Below are 21445 nucleotides of genomic sequence, written 5' to 3' on the forward strand. Positions count from 1 at the left end.
AGATCGACTGTTGTCGTCGGAGCTTTCGTAAACGATGGAGTGGATGTCGACGGGACAGTCTTCGTCGATGTAGTCCTCATAGACACTGTCATCAGCGATCGTAGCATCGACGGTTGTTTGGACATCGACAATGACTTATCTTGATAGTCGACGAAACAGACCTACCGGCCGTAGACGATGAGTCGCAGATAGTGAAGAGGCGACAGAATTGGAAACAGTCGTCAACGAGGTTACACACAAGGCTGTAGACGTAGATTTCCTAGTCGTTGAAGCACCGTCGACGAGGTAGTCGTTGACGGAGCGGAAGAAGGCTTTTTAAAGGTGTGAAGAATCTCCAGAGGAGAAACCTTTGCTGGTAGAGCCTTGAGATGTACCTCTGAAGACTTTGTGTGTCTTCTTTTGAGGTGGCTGCGACGAAGAGCCTGGAGAAGCCCTCCTTGGTCTTTTCTGAGAGGACTGAAGATATGGAAGAGCCCTCACTCTCCTCAGAAGACTCTGGTTGGTCTTTTTCCTTGAGCCTCTGCAGCCAAATTAAGAGGCGCCCTTCCCGATCTTTGAGGGTCTTTGAAGAAAAGGTACGACAAACCTTGCAGTCCTTTGAAGAATGATCCGGGTAAAGGCAGTAGAGACAATCCTTGTGCTGGTCATACACATGAAGCCTCTTTATCACAGGAAGCACAGGGCCTAAAAAGGCCTTTTTTGGGTGTATCGGCCATGAAGAACTTAAGAACTTCACGCAGAAGATGGAATTATGAAGGAAGAAACACTGGAAATCCAGAAATGAGGAAAACTGAGCAGAGCTCAGAGGAGACTCCCTTAGCACGGCATGCGGTAGAAAATCTGAGTGACTAGAGCTCCTTCCAGGAAGGTTCCAGAGGGTGGTGATAGCGGATTGGCTCTTCTCTAGAGTTTGGTCCTTTTTACAAAAGGACATGGATATGTTCGTAATGTAAGGCCTTTGGCCTATTACTCTATATGTCTAATGGGACAATACTTTATTTATGTACCGGGGACTCACATCCAGACAACGTAAAATTATTCAGGCATGTGAATCTATGAAACCGATGATAATGTAGGATTTGTCACACCCACCTGTCCATGGTAATGGTGTTCCAGACAGGTAGGAACAGTAACAATCTTCTCCTGACCAGAGTATAATGGTCCGGGGGAGTGGAGCGAAGTCATTGTTTGGAGGTGGAGGCAGTGCAGGTACTGATAGTTTTGCCTCTACCCTAGTTATTGCCCCTGTAGCCTCCTTTGTAATAACCTCTGGTGGAGTAGGTCTGGGTGGGATTTTTATAGGAGGTGGAGGAATGGTCAGTGGTAAAACCTCTAGAGGCGCCCCTATAAGAGGAGCGACGAAAGGAACTTCTGAGAGTTTGCGATTGCAAAGCTCCCATTGATTTGGTAGGATCAGTACCTTTTTCATCTTACCTAAAGATGAATCTACACTACGCCCAAATAAATGTTTCTGCTCTAAGGGTTGGTTTAATATGGTAGTTTGAACTTCAGGTTTGAACCCCGAAATACTTAGCCACGCATGTCTGCGCAAAAGAATACTGGTATTGATAGCTCGGGAGGCTGTGTCTGCAGCATCCAGAGCACATAGAATAGATGTATTAGTTATAAGTTTCCCTTCTTGGATGAGATCAGTGGCCCTGGTTTTATATTGAACTGGAAGGTGTTGTAGTAGGGTCTCTAGTTCGTCATAGTGTGCCCTATCATACCTAGCCAGCAAAGCCTGTGTGTTTGCAATCTTCCATATGTTGGCTGCCTGGGACGCTGTTCTTTTACCAGATGCGTCCAACAGTTTTGACTCCTTATCAGGGGTGGAGCATTGCCTGAGGTCTGAGAGTTAGCCCTTTTCCTGGCGTTGGAGACTAACAAGGAATCGAAGGGAAGCTGCTCTTTAATGACAGGATCTTTAAAGATTTCAGAAGCAGGTTTTATTACCCCTTTTAACATTGGGAGATGGAAGTGGACCTTTGAGATGGTGCAAAAGTGTCCAGGAGGAAATCTTTAGGGTCTGTGTGTAAATTCACACCGTGGTTTTCTGCAGCTCTGTATGAGCAGAGAGAATCCTATTGTGTCCTCTGGAGGGGATGGTCTAGATGGGTAGATATCATCTTGAAGTGTGTCAGGAACATCTGGTGTGCCATAATTGTCCCATGGGTCATTTGGGATATTAGGATGATTAGGTTCCCCTAAAGGTTCATCATCCCCTCCCTCCCCAAAGTCGGGGTCCTCATCCTCAGGTGGCGGAGATTGTGAGGGTACTTGAGATGGGATAGGAGAGATGTGGTGTGGAGGAGGGGGTGGAGAAGGATTTCTTAAAAGAGAAGTGGCAATGTCTCTTTTCTTTAAAGGGAGTGCAGCTGGTGCAGGTTTGTCCATTTTCCTTTTGTTGGAAGGACTAACTATAAGCTGACCTGACTTTAGGTCTATTTCGAGAGGTTTTTTTTGCGTTGGAGCAGGTCAAAAAAGCTTCTCCTCTGGAGTGTCTTGCTTCAGTGCCGATTTTTTCGGGTCCGACTGTTTGTATGGCACAAGTTTTGGAGTTGTTTTATGCTCCTTCGGTTTTGAATCAGGAGTTTTCCTGGGTTCCGAAGGTTTAGTTGGGGTGTTCGGAACCGGTTGTTTTTTCGGTTCCGATGATTTTTTCGGTTCCGAAGGTTGTGCCAGTGGATTTCAGTGCCAAATGTGCCGATTTGGAACCAGACTTCAGTGCAGACTAAGACAGTGGTCTCTCTTTGGGCTTTTCTTTTCTTTTTGGTGCCGGGAATGGGGTTTCGGTACAGACTGTAGGCTGGCTCGATCCAGAATCGCCTGTAGGCTTGTGTGGACTTTTTTGCCATGCCCTAAGGCAGGGCGTGTGAAGTTCGGTCCGGGTTTGCACCTAGGCCCAAGGGTGAGGGCCTTACCAAAGCCTTTTTATGAATGGGGGTTGGGGTTGGGGGTCGATGTCAGTACTTGCAGCCCGCTGCCCTGGAGTGATGTCTGACGCTGGAGTCGTCGGCTTCGGGGGTGCTAAAGTTACCCTCTTCGATCTGCTCCGGTACATTGATGCCTTCTTGGAAGATATCGTCCGGTATAGATGTCGATCGAGCTATAGTTCTTTGAGCCAGATGATCCCATATTGTTTTCTTGGAGCGCAAAGAGGCACAAGCTGTACAGTCTTTGGCCTTGTGCTCGGGCAAAAGGCAGAGGTTACATGCCTCATGAAGATCAGTGTGTAGAAACTTGGATCCACATTGAGGACACTTTGAAAGGAGTCCTTTCCATGAGCAAAAGGGCCTGATGGCGCAGATAGGCCTGAAGGCCTATGTAGACGACCAGAATCGAAGAATGTAAGATTGTTTCTCATTCAACGCGCATCTCTACAATCAAAAACAATACCGAAGAATGGGTGAAGGATTGCGCGGCAAAAGATAGATAGGTAACTATACCAAACTGGAGCGCGGCAAACACATCCAAGCCTAATGGCGGAATAAAACAATCTGAAGACGGAGTCTATGCCCATGCGCACTATTGTCCACAGGAGGAGTCCCCTATCTTGTGACTTCCAAAGACTTCTTCCAAGACAACAACAAAGTGCAAACATCCAGGCCAATATCAGATGGCGATCTATGCATAGTGTGTGATCTGCAGCTCATATGCCTTAAACACTTATTTACAATAGAGTACTTGAAAAGAGAAGGCTGATCAGGAAGGCCGAAACAACCGAAAGAAAGCCCTAAGGGTGCTCAGAGCAGAGCCCTGCTGAACCGAAGGAAGAGGAGGACCTCTGAAAGATGGCAGATCGGGGATACACAGCCTTTGCTGTGCACCATATCACAAATTGATTCCACCTGCAGGCATACAGTTTCAGTAGAGGGACACCTGGCTGCCAATATGACATTACAGACTTCTGGAGGAAGGTCAAAATCTGTCACTCTCCACACAGGTCCGGGTGGAGAACGGTTCCCTGTTGCTGCGACAAAAGATCCTCCCGAAGAGACAGTCTGATCGGAGAATCGATGGCCATGTCCAAGCGCTCAGGATACCAGACTCTTCGTGCCCAATCCGGAGCCACAAGAATGACTTGGGTCTGGTCGCACTTGATCTTCAGCACTCTGGGCAGAAGTGCTATAGGCGGAAAGGCTTATAGAAGACCGCAACTGCACATGCGAGTGCCGCCTTGGAAATTCCAACGTGCAGAACTGCTGACATTGCGCGCACTCGTCGGTGGCGAACAGATCTAACAAAGGCTCTCCCCACTGCTGAAAGAGACCTTGCACCACCTCCAAATAAAGACGCCACTCATGATCCATCATGCACCGGCAGCTGAGTTAATCCACCCTGGCATTCAGGGGACCTGTCAGGTGTTGAATTCACCAGGGATATGCCCTGATGTTCCAGCCATGTCCAAAGGCTAAGAGCTTCCTGACAGAGTCTACGACCCCCACTCCACCATGTTTGTTGCAGTACCACATGGCGGGGGTATTGTCCATGAACATCTGCATTACTCGTGTGAAGTGATCTACATATATTAAAATGTTGATTATATTGCTAGGTTAGAATGTTATCCTTTGAAAAGGATTGTATTGCTGGAAGCAGTGAAGCGGAGCTGTAGGTACCTGTAGCGACTCTTCAATAAAGATACCAGGCTTCTCAAATTCTTGTGGAAATTGGATCTTTACATCTCCCCCCGACAGATGGGAGGAATGCCTTTAGTTCAAGACTGATTACCCGAAGAGCCAGAAGGCTGATGTGGAGCTCACACTCCGCCGGAGACCAAAGGCCTATTATGTCCACCTCTCCCAAGTGGCCACCCCATCCCAGAAGCGAGTTATCGGTCACCACTGTGAAGTCCGCTTGACCCGATTGTGGTTTGCAAATCACCACTGCAATTGGAGTGCAGTGACCTCCAAGATCTGGACGCAATCTGAAAGATTCCCCAGACGCTGTGCCCACTGGAATTTCAGGTCCCACTGCAGAGCCCGCATATGCCACCTTGCATGATCCAACTGCAGGATGCAGGTGGCCATGAGGCCCAAAAGCCACATGCTCATTCTCACCAAAACCCAGGATAGAGGCTGAAACATCGTAATCAAAGCCCAAACATTCCAGACTCGCTGCTCGGGAGGATAAGCTCGAAACTGCGCTGTGTCCAGAACCGCTCTGATTAAAAGGAGCTTCTGAGAGGGAATCAGGTGCAACTTCAGGAAGTTGATAATGTACCCAGCAAATGCAGGATGTCCGCTGTAGTCTGGAGCTGGGAGACAACAGCCTGAGGCAAGCCCACCTTCAACAGCCAGTCGTTGAGATAGGGGGGAAGGGGGCGGGGGGGGGGAGACTGGAGCCCCTGACCTGCAAAGATGAGCTGCCACCACCGTCATCACTTGTTAACACCGGAGGGGCGCTGGGAAGGCCAAAGGGTAGCCCAGTGACCTGAAAATGCTCATGGCCTATGCCTGCGGCCGGGCAGGCTAGGGATGTGGAAATGGGTGTCCTGCAATTTCAACGCTACCATCCAGTCTTCAGGGTCTAGGGCAGACAGGACCTGAGCCAACGTCAACATTTTGAACTTCTCCTTCCAGAGGAAGTGGTTGACGTCCCTGATCCAAGATAGGACGCAGGCCATTGTCCTTTTTAGGAACCAGAAAGTAGTGGGAGTAACCACCACAACCTCCTTCAGGGGCAGGAACTCGCTTGATGGCTCCCTTGGCCAAGAAAGCTGCAACTTCCTGGCTGAGAAGGGCCAAGTAATCCTCCAACATGCGATGAAGCATAGGTGGCATGGACGGAGGGGTAGTCTCGAAGGGGAGGGAGTAGCCCGTTAGGACTATCTGCAAAACACACCTGTCTGACGTGATGGTTTGCCAGTGGTGGAGGCGATGGCGGATCCTGCCACCCACAGGTAATTGGTGGCCCTGGAATAGGTCAGACTAGGAGGGTTTGGAGGCTGCTGCAAAGGGTGCACTGGTGGACTGGCTCACCCGCTGTCCCCCAGACCCACGGTGCTGGGTCACAAGTCCCAGGACACACAGAAGCTGGGCAGCTTGCACAGACCTGTGGCTCTGTGCGAACGTGGTGGGGCACCCCTTTAGTAGCCACAAAAGGGCCAAAACGCAGACTGCGCGGGGCGAGAGGTGGTAGCGAGGCCCAAGGATATGGCCGTAGCCCTAGAATCCTTAAAGCGCTTGAGCGAGTTATCCGCCTTGACGCAAAACAAGCAACGGCCATCAAAGGGCATGTCCAAAAGTGTTTATTGGACATCATCCGAGAAGCCAGCGGACCTCACCCAGGTGTAGAGTCACAAGGCTACCGATGTTGAAATTGCCCGGTCTAGCAAGTCGGCAATGTCCAGCCTACATCGCATGGCGAAATTTGCTGCCCCTCTCACTTCCACAACCGCATTGGAAAGTACAGCTGAAGCCTCCTTCGTGCACTGTGACAGCACCTGCGCAACCGTGTCCCACATGGAGTGGGTGTAAAGGCCCAAGAGACATGCGGTGATCACCGACCGCAGTCCTAAGCTGGTAGAAGAAAACATCTTCTCAAAAGGATCCAGCTTCTTGGATTCCCTATCAGGGGGAGCAGTAGGGAAGCGCCTTTGAACACCGAAGCCTGGATGATCAAGCTCTCAGGGGTAGGGTGTTGGGAGTGGAAAGTGGGGTCACACAAAGCCGGGCGGTGGCGTCGGGTAAACGCCCTATCTACAGGAGTCCCTCTGATGGGCTTGGACAAAGTACCCGGAAGGATGTCAGGGAGGGCCTCATTACACAGTAGCAAGGGCTCCGAAGAGGCTGCTGCCAGGTGAAGCAACTCAGTCAGGAGGTTGATCCTGACCACTACCGTAAGAAGCTAAAGGACAAAGGCCTCAGCTGCCCTACGCAATACCACAGTGTAGGAAGTCCCCAACTCCGTAGCTACAGTAGGGAGAAAAAGCATACCAAGGTCAGGGGACATCTCCAGACCACTGGCCTCACCCAGTTCCTCTCTTCAGTCTAGCTCATCCAGTTGGTCTATCAGAGGGTCAATAGACCCCTCCCTATCCTACTCACCCTTTTCTGGCTGCCACTCAGGGCGATAGGGAACGCCAGGATAGAACAGGGGTACAAAGGTACCAGTCGGTTCGATTCAGTGTACATGTCAGGGGGTGGACATGGCTAGAAGCCGACCGGTACACCACCGGAGGAGGCAGTGGCTGAGGCGTAGTCAGTGGAAGCGGCGCTGGGGGAGGTGTGAAATCGACTGGCACCGATCTGGATCCAGGCCTGGGTCCCTGCAGCACCGGAGCTGCCAGCAGCATCGAATGCCTAGAAACCCCAGCCGAGTCCACGGGCCCGAAGGCGCACTTAGCCTGGCTTCCTAAAGATGGAATGGAGTGCTTTGTTGAACGCACTAAGTTGGACAGGGGCGACTCTGGCTCCCGGAAAGGAAGGGAAGCTTGGAGCCCACCCAACAGGCTCCAGGGTAGGAGCCGAAGGACGACCTTTCGCATCTCCAGACTAACATGGAGAAGGTGAAGAGCGACGGTGCTTCTTTGCCTTCTTCTTGTGCTTCGACCAACCCAAAGACAAAGACTTCGAAGAGGAGCAATGGTGGTGACTTCGCAACCAGTCCCGCGACCTCCATCTTGATCGGGACTTAGAGCGGCGCGGAGAGGACTGCCGGGCCTCCAGAAGCTTTCGGGACTGCTCCTGCAAAGACTTCGGGATCATAGCCTGGCAGTTGGAGCAAGACTTCGGGTCGTGTTCGCGCTCCAGGCAAAGGCACACAAGGTGCGGGTCCGTAACAGACATCAACTTGTGACAGGAGTCATAAGGTTTGAAGCCGGATCGTCGATGGGACACACCTCGTGCACCAGGATGCAAACTACAAAAAAAAAAAAATGCCAACAAAATGTCGAAAAAGTGTTAGTTAAAAAGTGACTAAGGGTACCGCTCTCTCCGGATCTGCGCTGGCTGGCATGGATAAATGAAGAACTGACTTCAGCGTGCAGAGGCGGCATCCAAGTAGATACCGCAACGTCATCCCTGCGATCACGACGCAGATGACGAAAATGGAGTCGACGAATGCCACCCACATACGTGCAGGGGTTATGCGGCGAAAGAATTCTCCGGATTCCGTCTGACGCCTGGGGGTAATTCTAAGGTAAGGCATCTTTAACTAATAGTCTCTTTCAGATCAATCGATACTATAGTCTAATAAATAATGTCAGTCATAAAATGCATTAGTCTAGATCTTAATCCATATTAAGTCAACTCAACAAGACTAAAATTTGGTCTATTACGGTAGATCAAAATATTTCATAATGTATCTGATCCATGTCCTTGTTGGTCCTTTGAAGCCAAAAAGCAGCTCCAGTTATTGTTTTAATACCACTGGAACAATAAAAGACACTAATACTTCTTACAAGGGTCAAGTGAAGTGAGAAACAAATTATACTCTGAATCAAATCTTTAAGAATAGGACAGTCAACCCTTGTTTCTAGAGCCTTTAAATTAAAGAAGCAGAATTAACAGCAGTATGAATCCTAGATCGCCATCTGGTGTTGGACTCGGATGATTGCTATCTGATTGTGTACTCCTGGTAGATGTTCTGCTATGAGGTATATGTTTCGTGGAATTGCCCACCTCCAGATGCTCTGTGCTAGACAGGATAACAGAGTGTCCCCCCCTGTTTTTGTATGTAATACATTTCCGTTATGTTGTCTGTACGGACTAACTTTGTTGAGGAGCTGTGGTTGAAAAGAATCCAGCGTTAGAGAGATCGCTAACAATTCCAGATAGTTGATGTGGAACTGTTTTTGCTGAGGTCCATAACCCTAGAGTGGTATGGTCTTTAAGATGTGCTCCCCATCCGGAGAGCAATGCATCTGTTAGCACTACCTGTGGAAGTGGTCGAGGAATGACCGTCCTTTGGCAAGGTTTTTTGTGCTCCACCACTGCAGAGAGCGATGGGTGCGGTCGTCTACCAACACGAGATCTGTTTGTTGACCGTGAGCTTGGTTCCACTGTTGTGCTAGACATTCTTGTAATGGACGCATTTGTAGTTTGCATGAGGGACTAGAAAAATGCACAATGCCATCATTCCTATTAGTCGCATGAACACTCTTGCTGGAAGTGTGTTGTGGTTGAAATTTTTGAACCAGTGTTTGTATAGCATTTAACCTGATAGGATTGGGATAAGCTTTGGCTGAGAGTGTTTACTATTGCTCCTAGATCTTGTTGCATTGTAGACGGTTGGAGGTGGGATTTGGTTAAATTGACTGTAAATCCTAGATTGTGAAGCAACTGTATTGTCCTAAGTGTGTGTTGCACACAGCTTTTTGAGGAGTTTGCTTTTATAAGCCAATCGTCTAGGTAGGGGAAGACGTGAATTTGTTGTTTTCTGAGATGGGCTGCAACTACTGCAAGACATTTTGTGAAGACCCTGGTTGCTGTGGTGACTCTGAATGGAAGCACCTTGAACTGGTAGTGTTGACCATCTACCACGAATCTGAGATATTTCCTGTGAGAGTAATGTATTGGAATGTGGAAGTAGACATCTTTTAGATATATAGTGGAGAGAAAGTCGCCTTGCTGTAGTAATGTAAGCATTTGCTGTAAAGTGACCATGTGGAAGTGGTCTGAATGAATGGACCAATTTAACGGTCTGAGATCCAGTATTGGTCTTAGAGAGCCGTCCTTGTTTGAGATAAGGAAGTTAAGGGAGTAAACTCCTGTCCCTTGATGAATTAGAGGAACTGGCTCTATTGCATCCTTTTGTAACATTGCCAAGACTTCTTGTTTGAGTAGCGTTAGATGGTCTAATGACATTGGGCACTGTCTTGGAGGAATGTTGGGAGGTGTAGAAGTGAGCTCCAGGCAATAACCAAACTGGATAACTTGTCTTACCTACTTGTTTGTTGTGATACAGTTCCAGACAGGTAGGAACTGTGAGATGCGTCCCACGACAGGAGTGGGATGCTCGAGGGGAAGCGTAGGAAGTCACTGTTCATTGTAAGGGGAGTTGGGGGTGTTACCTCTGCCTCTACCGTTGTGGTTACTTCTGTTACCTCCTTTATTGTATCTTTTATATGAAGATGTAGAGTGTTCTGATGTGGTAGTTTTGGAACCTGCTCTGTAAAAGGAGCACCAAAAGGACCCTCTGGCAGATGGTGACTGCAGGGCCCCCATAGATTTGGCTGTTTCTGTATCTTTAATTAGTTCCAAAGATGCATCAACTGCAGGTCTAAAAAAAGGTGCTCTTGATCAAATGGCTGGTTTAGAATTGTATTTTGCACCTCTTCTTTAAATCCAGACACTCTGAGCCATGCGTGTCTATGTATTAGCACACTAGTATTTATGGCACGCGACGCAGTGTCTGCTGCATCTAGTGCACATTTTTTTGAGGTATTAGTAATTAGTTTGCCTTCTTGTACCAGGTCGTTAGCTTGGTCTTTGTACTCTGGTGGAAGGTGTTGAATGAGCTTGTCTAGCTAGTCATAGTGAGCCCTGTCGTATCTTGTTAAGAGGGCTTGCGTGTTTGCAATTTTCCATGAATTAGCCGCCTGAGACGCCATAAGTTTTCCTGATGCGTCTAATAGCTTAGATTCTTTGTCAGGAGGTGGTGCATCATCTGATCCCTGGGAATTGCCCTTTTATGTGCATTGGCTACCACTAAAGAATCTAAGGGAAGTTGGCCCTTAATATAAATAGGGCACTAGGGGCTGCTTATCAATTCTGGGGTTAAGAACCCTAGCTCTGACTGGGTCTTTAAAAACCCCAGGAACATGTCTAATAAGGCCTTGTAGCAAAGGCAAGACATGAGTAGATGTTTGTGTTTGTGCAAAAGCTTCTAATAAAAAGTCTTCCTGTACAGGATCTGAATGGAGTTTGACTTTGTGATATGTAGCTGCCCTATTTATAAGTTGTGCAAACCCCACATAATCTGGTGGGGATGGCTTTGAGGGGTAGAAATCTGGATCATTAGTTATAACAGGATCAGTGTTATAATCATGCCACGGTGAGGATTCCTGTGGTGAATTGACAGGACTTAATGGCATTACATTGTCATCGTCATGCCCTTCTGAATCATCATTAGCCTCTAAAAGTGGGGTGTTGTGGTGAAATTATTAAGTTAGGGTTATCAGGCGGTGGGGGTGAATGTGGAGGAGTAGTGTTAGTAGATATATGAATCTTCTTTGGAGGAACTCTAACTTGGTGTGAATGTTCTCGTTTCCCCTTTGTAGGCAGCTTGGTGACTATATGACCAGTCTTTGGGTGGATAAATATAGTAGTTTGCTTTGAATCTGGGAAGAAAAGGTCTGCAGACTTGCTTGGCGTCGAAGAATTTTACTTTGAAACTGATTTTGGGGGTTTTGAGACATTGTCCGGTACAACAGCTTTACTCTGTTCCGAATTTTTCGGTGCCTTGTGTTTTGATGGTACGAAGGTCTTTTCTATATGCTTCGGTGCCGAAGGTTATTCAGTCTGTTTAGGAACCAAAGCCTTATCTGGGTTTACAGGTTCTGGTGGTTTATCCGGCTTTCTCGTTGGCTATGCTTTATAGAGCTGCTTTTGTGCCGACTTTTTATCTGAGTCTTTCGGTGCCGAAGCGGTCTTTTGTTGATTTCGGCACCAAATGTTTTGTCGGTGTCGACATAAGGGCATGGCAACTCCGATGGCTGCACCTTTGGTGCCGAGTGTGTTTTCCGGCGCCGAGTGGTTGGCTTGGACCTGGATTGAAGAGGTCCGGAATGGAGCTTGTGCCGCGCTGCATGTCTCGGCATCGAGCTAGACTATCCCTGATAGTCTTTTTAGATTTAAATGAAAGGCAGGCTTCACAATTGTCCTCTCGATGTTCAGGAGAGACAAATTGCAGACAGGATGTAGGTCAGAGTGTGGAAATTTACCACCACACAGTGGACATCTTTTAAATGGAATCCGTTCATCAACGCCCGTCTATATCAGCGCGGGTAGGCCCAATGTCCTGCTTCGAAGTTTGCAGGCGAAGAGTGATGAAAGATTGAGGTGCACGTCAAAGGCACGCGATCGAAACAGTACCGTCGGTGAATGTAATTGCGCATCGAAGAGGTCTGGAAACTGTTCCGAACCGCAGCAAGTTTCATCCGAACCCGATGGCGGATAAAACAATCTAACAATGAAGCCGAAGCCCATGCGCACTCTGCACCGAAGGAGTCACCACCGTTCTCGTGACTACAAGACTTCTTCTAAGACAAAAACATGCAATCATCCGAGTCCAACACCAGATGGCGATCTATGCACAGTGTACAATCTGCAGCTCATATGCCTCAAACATACTGTTAGTTTCATACTTAAAATCTAACTATACTGATCTACTCCTTGCAACAGGGGCTCAGATACTCTCGTAGGTCATCTCAGATCACTGCAGTGCAGCTTTGCTTGGGATCCCCGAGGATTGGGATCCCAGAGGATTGGGAACTGCCAGAAATGAAGACTTAACTGGCATTTGGGGGACAGGGACTGCTCACGATTTCTGCTACAGGAAATGCACCCCCAACTAATTGAATTCAATTTCTATGGGCGGCAAGAAAGGCCTATAAAAGGGTGGGCCAAGGGTATTTCTCAGGAACCGAGAGCGCAAGAGAATGCAAGCAATTAAGGTTGAGGCCCAGGTCCTCCTCGGAGAAAGACCTGGACTTTGATGGCCTCAAGGACCGGTAAATGGGTATTTAAAAAGGTGAGGCTCAGGGAGTTGTGCCTGGACGAAGCCAAAAAATGCTGGAAGGCCTCTAATAATGGGGAGATAAATCTAGCAAGTTGCTGTACTGGTCAGATTTTCAAAACTGTGCCCCACATAGTCCCCAGGGGGATTGTGCGGCATGGCGTGGACACCACAGAATCTACAACTATTGCCTCAGATTTTTCGGATGGTTTCTGGTCTTTGTAGACATACCCTAGGACAGAGAGAATCCACCAGACCCCTCACAGATGACCTTCCTCCTCTGCCAACCAGCTCTCGATCCGGTGGGAGACATCCAGATCATCCACTTGAGCTCGAAGAATTGGAGAAGTCCCTCAGGGACATGAATCTTGGTTAAGACTCCTGGCCCACAACAGCTTCCCCCAAGGAATATTATCAAAAACATTACGGGCCGACTACTCTCAATGCTTGGGTATGCCACTCAAAAAAAGGTCTCCTCCAGAGCGACACCTCGCCACGATTATACTCCTCACTATTTTCACAAAACTTACTCGCCCTGACCAGTGTGTATTCATTCCACACCAAGAGACATTGGAACCGAACCCGCATATGCTTATTTATTTTGAGAATGCGGAGATTCCTTTAATTGGGACTTCATGGGATGCTGGAGCGCTCTGGAATCGCTAATTTTAGTGTTATGTTTGAGCACAGTGCATAACCCAGAGCACAGGTCCAGGTCAATAGAGCATTGCCCAGCCCAATTCAAAGAGGCAACCAGTAGGGTTGCCCGCTCTTTCCCCTATTGTTCACCTTTCCTTAAGAAATCCTCCTGCGACCCCAGTGAACTCCAGAACTACTGCCCCATCTCGCTGGTCACCCAATACCTGGAGAGAACCAGCTCAATTTCTCCCAATCTGGTTTTCAGACCAACCACAGTACTGGAACCACCCTGGTCGCTGCCACCAACTTCATCTGCACCCTTGATCCAAGCCCAACTGTCTAAAGCTCAATACTGACCAGACCAAAGTGCTGATCTTTGGCAAAAATGCCTCCCTTTGGAATGACACCTGGTAGCCTGCTGAACTTGGACCCACTCTCACACTAACAGACCACACCCGCAACCTCTCCATCATCCTAGACAGCAAGCTCACCAAGAAGCAACAGATCAATGCAGTCTCCTCCGCCTGCTTCCAAAAACTCTGCATAATACGAAGAATTTTCAAAAGACTACCCATCGGTACAAGGAAAACGATCACTATCGACCTAGTCACCAACCAGCTGGACTACGGTAACGCAATGTATGCAGGAACTAACATGAAACGATTACAGCTGATACAGAACTTCGCGGCCAGACTCATCCTTTATCTACCCAAATGGACCCACATAAATTCACACTTTAGGAACCTCCACTGATAAGGCCCTCCACAACCTAGGACCAACATACATCAACTACCACCAGAACTTACACACAGCACAGCCGCCGAAGCCACAACAGAGGCTGGTCCTTCTACTTTGCCGCCAAGTCCTGGAACATCCTTCCCCTCCATCTCTGGACATCATCCTTGCTGGTGGAATTCAGGAAGAGACTAAACACTGGCTTCGACTGCTTTCTGCAACCCAGCATCTGGATACCTTCATAAGCGTCTGGATACCTTCATAGGCGATTAGTAGAGTTATACAAATACTCTAATTGACTGATTGAGATTGGTTACAACCACACTATAGATATGATGTATGGGGCACCAACTATATTAATATAATCTCTGCATGTGGAAAACGCCAAGTATGAATTGACAGTAAACAAAGAAATAGGAGAATGTTATATTAGAAGTTTAATACTTAGCCCTAGGTGGTAGGGCTTGAGGAGCAAGTCTTCCATCTCTCTAAACAAATATTTGAATCCTGACAAATAACTCACCTGGAAACAGTTCAGCCACATTGCGAAGGATGCCCAAAGTCTACAGAACTTTTGTATTTCCCCCAGTGTATGATTTGGGGAGGGTCCCCACTCTTGTGCTGCACCATCAGTGTTCAAGTTCAGGGTTGCAGCTAAAATCCACCTGCTGCTTTCCCTTTCCCGTTTGTGGTTACTAGGCTTCCCATTCCCACCTTTTCTTCAGCCCTCACAGGCTCAGGACCATCTACTTCAGCCTAACAAGGAACCTACATATATCCCCTCCCTAAATCTTTGCCAGAGCAGGAGCGACAAAGCCGCAAACGATTTGTCCAGTATAAAACAATCTGAACCCGTGGGCCAAACTTTTTGCCCCCAGGCATAACTATTTGGATAGGAGCAAAATATAAAAGGTAGATAGTAATGGCCTAAAGATCAGTGTGAGATGGGGTAAATAGATGTAACACCACAATCTTAATAAAAAATGTCACTGCCTTAACTACAAGAGCACAAGTATCAGATGCATGCATAACTAATGACAGTCAACTTTACTCACCACATGTGGATATTTTGCTATCTTTGATACCAATTTGGCTCTGGTGATATAATATCTAGTAAAAGACAAAGGGGACACAAGAGGCATATGTTGAGGACACCTGTGTCTAAATGCATGAAGGAAGGAAGGAATAAGCTGAAAAAGCTCACCTAGAAATCTGGTCTAGGTAGGATGCTGCTTCACTTTCTACCGTCCGGAGTTCGGCCACTGTTTCTTCCTGGAGAAAGATTGAAATAGACAGAAGTGTGGGGATGAGTACTCAATGTTTCAAATAAAATTAGTTTGCCTGGCTGCACCAGGAGCTACTGGAGTCTTTGTGAAAAAAAATATATATAAATAGCAGTATGGCAGAAAAAGATACTTGCCTTCACCAACCATCTTTCTGGTGGGTACTCCATCTACCTGAACATTCCACACCTTTGAATATTACAGGTGCCAGAATGGATCTGGACACCCCTGATATAGCTCTTCGGCAACATTAGAGGATGCTTACTCAGTCTTGATGCTGGAACTGCAGTTGTGGTGAAATCACTGGAGATATAAAGCACCCACCACAGCACTCTGACATCAATAATCCGTTTTTAGCAGAGTGTCATGGTGGGGACAAGAACAACATCTACAAGTATGGTAAGAGTACAATAAAGTAAATTTGCATCTTTTATAAGGCCTATGAATTTCCTTCAAAAGGGGAGGCAGGTGGGATCAGTAAGCAATCTGTACTAAAGTATCCACCAGTAAGATACTGCAGAAGGTAAGTGACGTTCTTCAAAGGTGGAGCATTTGCAGGTAGAAGTATTCATCTGAATCGGTTCCAAAGCAATACTTCTCATAGGAGGGGTATCAATGAAATTCAAACAAGAAAACGATGCAACACCTAGCGACCCAAGTTGCCATCTCTTCGCACATCAGTATCCAAACAGTGCTTAGCAAAACATTTTTTGCTGTTTTACATGTCTGCTGATGAGGTGTGCTACTGCGAAACCGGTCCCAGGATGCTGGTTTCTGGTACAGGGAATATCTGGCATGCAAGTTCGGGCTGGACTGTTCCCAAAAGGAACAGGACAAAAAACTGATTTGCATATAGCTGGGTCTGAACTGGGGTGGCTAAGACCACTAAATAATGATGGATTCAACCAAGATCTGTGACTAGGGGGGGGGGGGTAAGGGAGGGGGGGGGGGATGAGTGCCGGTGTTACAGGTTGCTTCTTGGCCAATGTGATGCAGAACACCATCCATCACGAGAGGTTCTGCTTCTGAACAATCTTTCCCTTCTATGCTCAGACATACCTCATAAACAGTCAGCCGTCCACCCAGAACTCTTGTGCGGTCCAGGGAAAATCACAACGCTCATTTTGGGTTCAATCGGTGAAGTTGCTCCTCTTCATTAGAAGGATGTGGCGGAGCATAAAAAGTAGGTAGGGTGATGGACTGGCCTACATGAAAGGGAGTGATGGCTCATCAGAACAGAAGCTCTAGTTCGTAGAACCCGATTGTCTGGGTAGGTGTTTAGGTAGGAAGACTTGGATGACAAAACCTGAAGCTCACTGACCTTTTAGGCAAATGTGAAGGGAGGCCGGATGATGGCAAGTAGCCTGAGAGAAGAGAATGCGAGGACCAGATTAAGGACCTACTGAGTAATGAAGGAAGGAAGTAGGAGGACAAGACATGCTGAAAGCCCTTTCAAGAACCTATGTAAAATAGGGAATTTGAAGAGGGACGGCTGGTCAGGCAACCGCAGAAAGGCAGATATATCAGAAAGATAGCCCTTTTGGTTGCCCAGAGCATAAACGTGCTTAATGCGAGAAAGAATAAAGAGAAGAACTTTAGAAAGGAAGTAAACCTGCTTTTCTGCACACCATGCCACAGACTTGCCCCAACAGTACGCATATACCATTTTGGTGGAGGGACGCATGGCTGCCATAATATTGGCAACTTTGGGCAGAGGGTCGAAAGCTGTGTGTCGCCGCTCAATCTGCATGCAAAAAAGCATAGTGTTGAAAGGTTTGGGTGAAGAACAAACTCCTGCAAACCTCTCGTAAGGGCAGAGGACCGATGGCCATACTCAACAGCTCGGAATACCAAACCCTCAAAGTCCCAGTCCTGAGCCACAAGGACAGCCTGGGCAGTCGTTTCTGATCTTCTTGAGAACTCTGGGCAGGAGTGGTATGGCCAGAAAGGCATACTGGAGGCCTTAACTCCACAAGACAAAAAGTCCCTGAGCTAGAGCTGCCTTTGGAACTCCACAGCGCAAAACTGCTGACATTGCCCTTTCTCAGTTGTGGTGAATAGATTTAATCAAGTCTCTCCCCAGTACTGAGAGAGACATTGCACCACCTCTGGATGGAAACCCCATTTGTGATCCGCTAAGCATCTTCAGCTGAGTTTGCCCACCATGGCGTTCAGAGAGCACGCCAGGGGTTGAACCACTAATGAAATGCCGTGGCATTCCAGCCATATCTAGAGATGCAGGGCCTCTCGGCAAAGGGTCTACAACCCGACCCCGTCGTGTTTGTTGCAATATCTCATAGCAGTGGTGTTGCCTGTGAACACCTGCACAAGCCTTCCGTGGATGGAACGTAGAAAGACGTTTTATGCCAATCTGATCGGCTGGGGCTCCAGAAGAATGATGTGAAAGCCGGACTATGCCAGAGATCAGAGGCCTCTAAACTGCACCTCTCCCAGGTGGCATCCACATCCCAGGAGTGCCATCCGTCACCACTGTCTGATCTAGTTGGGGAAAGGAGAGGGGTCTGCAGCTGACTCAATCTCGGTTTGTTAACCACCACTGCAGATAATTTGCAATTCCCTTTGAGATCTGGCACCTCGATCTAAGCAGACGAGCTACAACCACCTCCATCACCTTAGTAAACACTAAAAGGGGCCAAAGGGAGCATGGCCAACTAAAAGCACTTGTGGCCCAAGGCGAACCACAGGTAATGCCTGTGGGCAGGCATAATCGGAATGTGGACACCTGCATCCAGCAAGGCCAACGCTAACATGCAGTCTCCTGGGTCTAGGTCAGACAGGATTTGAGCAAGCATGAGCATTCTGAACTTCTTTCACAGGAAGACATTGAAAGGTCGCAGGTCTAAGATAGAACGAAGCACTCTGTCCTTGTTGGGCACTAGATAGTAGCGGGAATAGCACCCATAACCTACTTTTGGCACCGGCACTCTCTATGGCTCCTTTGCCCAAGAAGACTGTCACTTCCTAGCAGAGTAAGGTAAGATAGTCCTCCGTCAGCCTGTCACAAGCATGTGCCATAGGTGGAGAGGGGGGCAGGAATTATGAAGGGGAGAGAGTATCCCCTTTGTGCATATTAAAAGAACCCAACAGTGTTACAGACTTCCAGTGGGGCAGGTGATGGCATGTCCTGCCTCCCACTGGGTGCCCATAATGGTAAGGTGGCAAACTAAGGATTTGGAGACTGACTGTGGGGGAGGTGGGGGGGCGGGGTCGGACCAGCCCAACCAGACTGCCCGACAGCTATGCAGTTTTATGCCACATTGACTTGGCGGGTATAAACGCAGCTGCCAACCGCTTCAGTGGTCACGAAAGGTGAATTGGGGTGGCGAGGGGCCATGAAAAGGCCCAAGGATCTGGCTGTAGCCTGCTTTCCTTCCAGCACGGAATCCTCCTCTCAAAAAAGATAAGAGTATGTTCAGTGTCTCCTCCGGGACCATGGCACCACATGAACAGAATCCCATACAGCATGAGGATAACGGACAAAAAGGCATGTGGTGTTCATGGACCACAGTGCCAGGCTGGTGAAAGAAAACATTTATGCCAAGTTGTACTGCCTCTTGGATTCCCCTATATAGATAGGCAGTAGGGAATGCTCCGGGATTTAGATGAAGTAGAGGCGTTCAAGCTTGATTGGATGCTGTGTGAGGAAATTGTGGTCCTGTGGGTCCAGATGGGGCAGTGGGCGATCATCTTAAAAAGGAGTCACTGTGCTGGGCATGGACCAGGTGACAAGCAAGACGTCAGTAAAGGCTTCCCTGAATGTGAGAAGCAGTTGTGAGGGGATCACTCTGGCAGAAGAACCTTCATCAAGAAGTTCGCCTTGACTACCACGTAGAACAGGCAAAGCCCTTGCCACCCTCCTCCCCACCATTACAAAGGACGCTCCCTTCACTGTAGCCATAGTAAGGGGGAGCCAACATGCCAGTATCTGGAGAAGTGTCCAGTCCACCGGCCCGGCTGCGACTGTACACCAGTCAATCTGTGGCTTGAAGTGCTGGAATTACTCTGGGTCCAATGAACCCTTCCAGTCCTCCCCGGTTCCATGTCGGTGATCAGAGTGGTGACGCTACTGGAATCAGCGAAGGGGGAAGGTCGAGGTGGTACAACCAGTGCTAGTCCAGATCAATCTGTGGATCGAACGGTCCAGACTGTGAAACCACCAGGGGCCCCTCCCGAACCAACAGTATCCCAAAGCACAGGAGTGGGCTGCTCATATATGATGCGCATGACTTGAAAACTAGGAGGGGGGGGGTCACTGAGTCCCAGAAACTTGGAAGCACAGAGCCAGACCAGGTGCTGACTCAACAGTGGAACCAGACCTTAAGTGTAGATGATCCCTCGTTTCGTAAACCGACAGACGAGGTGAAGTAGAAGACTGCTTCAACTCCGTACTTTTTTTCTTCTTGTGGGACTTCATCAAGTGGCCTGAGGTCGTGGACACTACGAGTGATCTTGGGACTTTCCTCACCGGTATCAAGGGTCACAGTATCATGTTTGGCAGCAAGGAACTTGAAGAACCGCATCCTCAAGACCCTGGGGTGCATGGGACAGCAATCTGCTTAGGTCTTTGCGTCGTGGTTGCATTCCAAGCACCAGAGGCAAATAAAATGTGGGTCAGTCACGGACATGTCAGACAGACGCCGCAGGGCTTGAAGCCGGTCTTCCTAGTGGACATATCTGCCACACCAGGAGAAGAACTCAAAAAAACACTTTCAACAAAACGTCAAAAAACGGTCCATCAAAAAGGGACTGATTGGGTAGCTCTCTCCGGATCTGCGCTGTCCGGCGTGAAAAGAAATGTTTGCGCAACGCGGTAGAGCCTATTTAGACACAGCGCACGTCCCTTTAGGTGCGGATGACACCGCCACACAGAGAAGTTAGACGCCACCTACCGGCAGCAGGGGTACCGCTCGCAAACAAATTTTGTTCCACTCCAACACCTGGGTATAGTTCTAAGATCTGTAACCTGCAGCTAGAAGTCCATATCAGATTTGCTGTACAAGCTTATCTGAGAAAAAGCTCTAAACAACGGCCTTGTACTCTAGCAACCAAAAACCCAGCCATAAAAAAAAATCTAAACAGACAACTGTGGAGAGGCTCAAATGGAGCACCCCCACAAACAGCAAAACTAAAATCAAGTATACCTTTTTAGCATAACAAATGTAACTGGCGGAAATAGGTTAGTCAAACTCTTAAAAAATTTGACATGTACCAGTGACCTGAACAAAGATTGCTGATCTGGGAAACCAAAAACAGGCCTACCAAGCCCCCAAAATAGCCTTTGACTTATGACCTGCACAGCCTTGCTGGGCCAAGGGCAACGCACACTGAGGAACGTTGGCCAAAGATGCTTTCAAAGGATCAATTTGTCAGCCTGAACACCTTTTCACAAACCTACTCCATCCCCCAAAAAGACTTTGTCGGAGACGACAAACTGACAGGATCAAGTCAAAAGGAATCTAACAACAATTCAGATGACACCCGCTAAATCTCGATGTATTAAAATGTAATCTGTGGAAATTGGGATGCACAACCTTATCCCCTGAGTGGGAGACTAAGACAAGCACACCGGTAAATATGCAGGTCTGTGTGCTTTACCCTGCTCAGCCAGTTCGGGGCACTGAGAATAGCATGAGCCTGAGCGCGGAATAAAGGGTACGGGAGGAAAAGAAAAGTAAACCGGTAACTTAAACTCCAATTAAAATGCCTCTCAGTCTCCTTGCGATGGATGCTGGCACAGAATGGTCGGGCAATAGAGGTTGGAGCAAGTGGCAAAAAGATCCAACTCTAGCATATACTGAAACAACTTGGGGTTGAGATACCACGCATAGTCAACAATACAACTTCAACCGTCAACTCTAATGTTCACTAAACTTGCTACATTCACTATTAGCCACAGTTGGTGTGCCCAAGTAAAGAGCATTAGCAATTTAGATAACTGAAGAGACCCCCACTGCCCTGCTTGTTCACATACAACATACAACATTGCAGTCATATTGTTGGTCAGCATATAGATGCTGACTGCAGAGATGACTCCGGCAGGGTGTCTAAGAATGGGGGAAGCCTCGACTATCAGCCAGACTGATGCGCAG

The 21445-nt window shown here is 48.0% G+C and overlaps 1 protein-coding gene across 2 annotated transcripts in view; it reads right to left on the bottom strand.

Annotated features, from left to right (window-relative positions):
- The window catches only part of PSME3 (proteasome activator subunit 3), a 288151-nt gene that overhangs the window by 60904 nt on the left and 205802 nt on the right, over window positions 1-21445 (bottom strand). For both annotated transcript variants that reach the window (XM_086924080.1, XM_086924079.1), the window contains exons 8-9: window positions 15257-15324; window positions 15108-15162 (exon numbers count right to left, since the gene is read on the bottom strand). In XM_086924080.1, coding sequence (XP_086780206.1) covers window positions 15108-15162; window positions 15257-15324 — 123 coding nt within the window. The remainder of the gene's footprint in view (window positions 1-15107; window positions 15163-15256; window positions 15325-21445) is intronic.

This window comes from Lissotriton vulgaris, chromosome 5 (genome assembly GCF_964263255.1).
Source record: "Lissotriton vulgaris chromosome 5, aLisVul1.2, whole genome shotgun sequence".
NCBI classification, from domain to species: Eukaryota; Metazoa; Chordata; class Amphibia; order Caudata; family Salamandridae; genus Lissotriton; species Lissotriton vulgaris.